At 31.2% G+C, this 5,227-nt stretch overlaps 1 protein-coding gene across 4 annotated transcripts in view; it reads right to left on the bottom strand.

Moving 5' to 3' along the window:
- Positions 1 to 5,227, bottom strand: part of LOC122637528 (A disintegrin and metalloproteinase with thrombospondin motifs 9) — a 106,360-nt gene that overhangs the window by 17,379 nt on the left and 83,754 nt on the right. For all 4 annotated transcript variants that reach the window (XM_043829710.1, XM_043829712.1, XM_043829711.1 and 1 more), the window contains one exon: positions 4,289 to 4,496. In XM_043829710.1, the coding sequence (XP_043685645.1) occupies positions 4,289 to 4,496 (208 nt within the window). The remainder of the gene's footprint in view (positions 1 to 4,288; positions 4,497 to 5,227) is intronic.

Genomic DNA, 5,227 nt, shown 5'->3' with positions numbered 1-5,227 from the left:
ACTCAAAATTTCTTTCCCACTGTCCTTGCACCACAAACCCCTTCCCTCTCCCTTTATCTCTCTTTTTCTCAAGATAAGACGAGAGTGAAATGAAAAAAAAAAAAAAAAAAAAAAAGAGAGAGAAAAGATGAAAAAAAAAGAACAGAGAGAAAAGAAAAGTTCGATGACACGAGTCACAAGTTAGATCGATTCGTTAGCACAATTTCTCAAGAACGACGACGTTGGCTACTACCGCTGTTACGTAACAGGTGTGTTTGCTCGAGTGTCGTGCTATGGTATTGTTATCGGCGTGTCTTACACCTGTGTAATACTATCAGCTTTTACTACCGCTGTGTACCATCGCAAACAACGCGATAGCACAGAGAGACAGAGATAGAAAAAAAAAAAAAAAGAGATAGAGATAGAGAGAGGAGACATATAGACGCGCGCGCGCGCATGTGTCCTTGTTAGCAAGTTGGAAAGTATGAATTCGTATCGAAAGAGCATAAATCATCGTCGTAGAAACTTTCACCGATTCGATTTATAGTTATTTCCATTTTATATATATATATATATATGTGTGTGTGTGTGTGTGTATATAGCAACATACATAAACACATACTTATATGTATATATATATTTTTTTTAATTTTCATCAGACAGAAAGTCTCACATTTGTTGTCCTATTTTTTTTTTTTTTTTTTTTTTTTTTAAATGTAACTAATAGATCATAAAAAATATAATGAACAGTATCAATCTAATCCCGTATTTTAATCGATTAGATTTATTATAGATTTTTCTTTTTTCTTTCTTTCTTTCTTTTTTTTTTTTTTTAATGTAACTAATAGATTATAAGAGAACACAATGAACAGTATTAACTTAATCGCTCTCTCACTTCCAAAATCGATTCGATTTGTATTTCAATCTTTTCTTTTCTTTTTTTTTTTTTGTTTTAATATACATATACGTATAATTTTTTTTTTTATGGGATTAACAGACAAGAGAAATTACAATGAAACTACAGGATTAACCTAATCGTGTCCGTACAAACCAGATCACGTGTAGGAACTATCGAAGTAAAATAGTAGGTTCTATCTGATACGACCGATCGGTCCAACGTTAAGTACTTAGACACGTACTACGTAATTTTTTTTTTTCTTTTCATAGTCCCGCCCGTCGCATTCCACTTTTGAAAGCGGCGCCTAAGATATAATACCATAGTTTAACGTCTCTATGGTAAATGAAAAACTAAACGAATTGATCCGTTTAATCTGTGCGATGAAAATTCTCATTACATTCTTCTTTTTTTCTTAAATTCTCTTTTCTTTTTTTCTAATTTCCACTATTTCTACGACCGTTAATATGAAAACAAAAGATACACCCTGTATAATAATAATAATAATAATAATAATATTATTATTATTATTAATAATAAAATATTTAAAATATTGACTGACGAAAAAAGAGAAATAGAGAGAGAGAGAGAGAGAAGGTATAAAAAAAGAAATATATATATATAAAATAAATAAATATAAATATATAAAATATATAATATATATGAAATATATAATATACATAATATCGAATATAATGATAGTGATTTCCGAGATGAGATTTTTCGAACTTGAAGTTTAGAAAGAGAATAGTTAATGCGTTTGCATCGTACGATTCCATCGTTCTTATCATTATACTTAATGCGTTAGTAAGGATTTATCAGTTATATTCGTTTAATAGAGCATTCATGTAATAGAGCGTACAAACTAGCGATAATTATAACGAGATAAAATTTTTTCAAAGCGTTTCTTCAAATCTTTTTCATTTATTATTTCTTCTTCCTCTTCTTCTTCTTCTTCATCATCATCGTCTTTTTCTTATTCTTATTCTCTCTCTTTCTCTCTCTCTCTCCCACTCTCTCAATCAGTAAGAATGACGTGAGTAAAGATCGTGATGAAATATGGCACGCGACGTTCAAAAAGAATTTTATAATCATCACGCGTACGTATGTAACTCTCCCCTCCTTCATCTTTGCGTGCTCCTAACGAGGAAGGAAAAAAAAAAAACATAAAATAAAAATAAAAATAAAAAGAAAAATGAAAAGAAAAAGAAGAAAAATGGAAATACAAAAAAGAAAAAACAAAGAAAATAAAGAAAGAAATAGAAAGAGAGAATTACAAGTCCTTTTGCAGTATGGCGCAGTTGTTAACAAAGACAAACTAAAAACAAAGCAAGTATATATACTTCGACGTGTCACACACATATATATATGTGTGTGCGTATGTATGTATGTATGTATGTGTATATATATATATATATATATATAGAAAATAAAAAAATTCCAACGTCGTTTCCACTAGGATGACTTGACCAAAGTAGAAATCTTTTCAGTATATCGATTATCGACTTCTCCTTCGATTTAAGTAGCTTAAAGTTCTCTCTCTCTTTCTCTCATGATACGATTCAATACTCGATTCATATTTTATCGAATATATTTCCATTCGTTCGAATGAGAAAAAAAGGGATATAGATAGATAGTTAGATAGAAAGAGACAGAGAGAGAGAGAGAGAGAGAGAAAGAGAGAGAAAAGTGTTAATAATTTATAAGACCGAGGTGTGTATGTATTATATATACATATACAAACATATATACACATACAGACACATTTATATATAAGTTGGTAGCACAAAGGCTTTTCTGTCACTAGCAACAGATCATATCGAATCGATATTTGATTTTGTCGTCGTCGTCGTCGTCGTCGTCGTCGTCGTCGATGCGTCAGTGCATTCCTCCACCCCTTCTTTTTTTTATTAATAATTTTTTCGATGAAACCCTTCGATATGGCAGACCCTTTAAATTCATAAGTCCCTTTTATCGATTTCGATTAATCTTCCATACCAATGAATGAGAAAGAGAGAAAGAGGAAGCTTATTATACGGACGACTAGTTTCGTTAATGGCTTTCTCCATTGATATTTATTTTTACCTTCGCTCTTTTTCTTTCTTTCTTTCTTTCTTTTTATTTTCATTTTTCGATCGGTTCTCACGAGAAAGAAATAGAGAAAGAGAAAGAGAGAGAAAGAAAGAAAGAAAGAAAGAAAGAGAGAAAGAGAGAGAAGGGTAGGAGAAAGAGAAGGGGTGAGGGAAAAATTAAAAAAAAAAAAAAAAACTTAATCTGGTGAAAATATATAAATTGTAGAAGTTGGATCGACGACAAACCTCCATTACATATACCTGAATATATAATAAATCTCTCTCTCTCTCTCTCTCTCTCTCTTTCTCTCTAGTTGACTCAAATAGCTACTTGCTTTTACAAATAATCAAATTTCACTGACGGAAGTTGTTACGTTTAGATACACGCCTGTCTTGATACAAGATGACTAATGGTCGAAAGTTCTTCACCGGTTCTTACCTTCACCGTCGACTGCTGAATCTGAGATTATTTAGAAGAAACACACGGATATATATATATATATATATATATATATATACGTACACACGCGTGTATATAAACGTACGTAAACGCATACGTACGTATATACGCACGCACATGTACTCACGCACTCACGTACTCACGTACTAACTCTTCGCGACTGGTGGGTGTCGAGAACTACTAGGTCTATTTGCATAATATTTAACGAACGCGACAGATTCGTGTTCGGATTTACAAGATCGATCGTCCTTCTTTATATGGACCCTTTTTGTTTCCAAGGATTTCATCTTCTCTGTCTATCTCACTCACTCCTTTTATTTATATGATATGTATACGCGAGACTAACGTCGAATATTTATTTCTTTCTCTATCTATGTATATATATCTTTCTCTTTCTCTCTCTCTCTCTCTTTCTATGTATATAATAGACACAGAAGGATAGGTAAATCAAAATATTTGCTATTTATCTTTCTCTCTCATTCTTACGTATAAGAGTTAATGGATTAGAATACTTTATCTCTTTCTATCTATCTCTCTCATTCTTTCTTTCTTTGTCTATCTATTTATTTATAAATATGTATATGTAAGACCAATGCCTAATATTTCTCTCTTTCTTTCTATCTATCTACTTATCTATCTGTCTAGCATAGAGTAAGATAGATAAATCAAAATATTGAATATTTACCTTTCTCTCTTTATCTAACATTTCTAAGTTTAAGATATCTAACGCATAAGAGGAGTGAATATTCTCTCTCTCTCTCTCTCTCTCTCTCTCTCTCTCTCTCTCTCTCTCTCTCTCTCTCGATCTTTCTTTCGATCTCTTTAAAATAAAATAAAAATAAGATAATAAAAAATATCAGTATCGGGACTTTACGATCTTACCGTACTCATCAATACCAAAATATAACTATCCAGGTTGTCGGCATGATACTCGGTCATTTTCTTATCCGCCACTACCAGAATCTCGATGAAATATTCTCGTGGTAAGGCACGTTGCGGTCTCCATGCCACGAAAGGATCCGATTCCATTTCCGAGTCCTGTAGGTATGTATCCTTCGGATAATTTCGTCTGCGCTCGACGGAGTAATACCTAAGGCACGATATCAATTTCTATATAAGTGAGTGAGAGAGATAGACGTATAGATAGATAAATAGATAGATAGATAGATAGATATATACATACAAAGAAAACGAGAGAGAAAGATAGAAAGAGAGAGAGAGAGAAAGGGTAAGGTTGTTCGAGAAAATAAAAAGAAATAAAAACAAATAAAATAAAATAAAATAAAATAAAATAAAATAAAATAAAATAAACGGGTGAAAAAAAGAAAAAAAAAGAAAAGAAAAAAAAACTGGTAAGAAATAAGAAAAAAAAAAAAAAAACAAAAAAAAACAGAATTCTACCTTCGGAATGCTAACCCTTCGTGTGCATGCATGCTTTATGATGCAAGATAGCGTGTTGCTTGCTTGCCGCTTGCTATCTTGTATCGCCTCGCGCTATACACACACAAATACGAACATACACATACGCACAGTTATGCGTAACACAATTCTTCAGACCGTGAATGAAACGTAACGAGCTATCTATATATCTAACTATGTATCTATGTACATATCTATTTATATATATCTAGGTATATATGTATTTATTCAAAACTGTGAGCGCAAGTTAGTGTATTTCTTTTCTTTTTTAATCTTTCTAATTTTCAATTTTATTATAAGAAAGTAATTTTTGTTTTTGTTTTTTTTTTCTTGTAATAATAAGTAAATAATAAAATAATAAGTAAATAAATGATTAAAATAAATAATAATAAAATTAAATGT

Source organism: Vespula pensylvanica, chromosome 2 (assembly GCF_014466175.1).
Source record: "Vespula pensylvanica isolate Volc-1 chromosome 2, ASM1446617v1, whole genome shotgun sequence".
NCBI classification, from domain to species: Eukaryota; Metazoa; Arthropoda; class Insecta; order Hymenoptera; family Vespidae; genus Vespula; species Vespula pensylvanica.
Note: the sequence above shows the minus strand (reverse complement) of the source record. Positions and strands in the feature narration are given on the sequence as shown.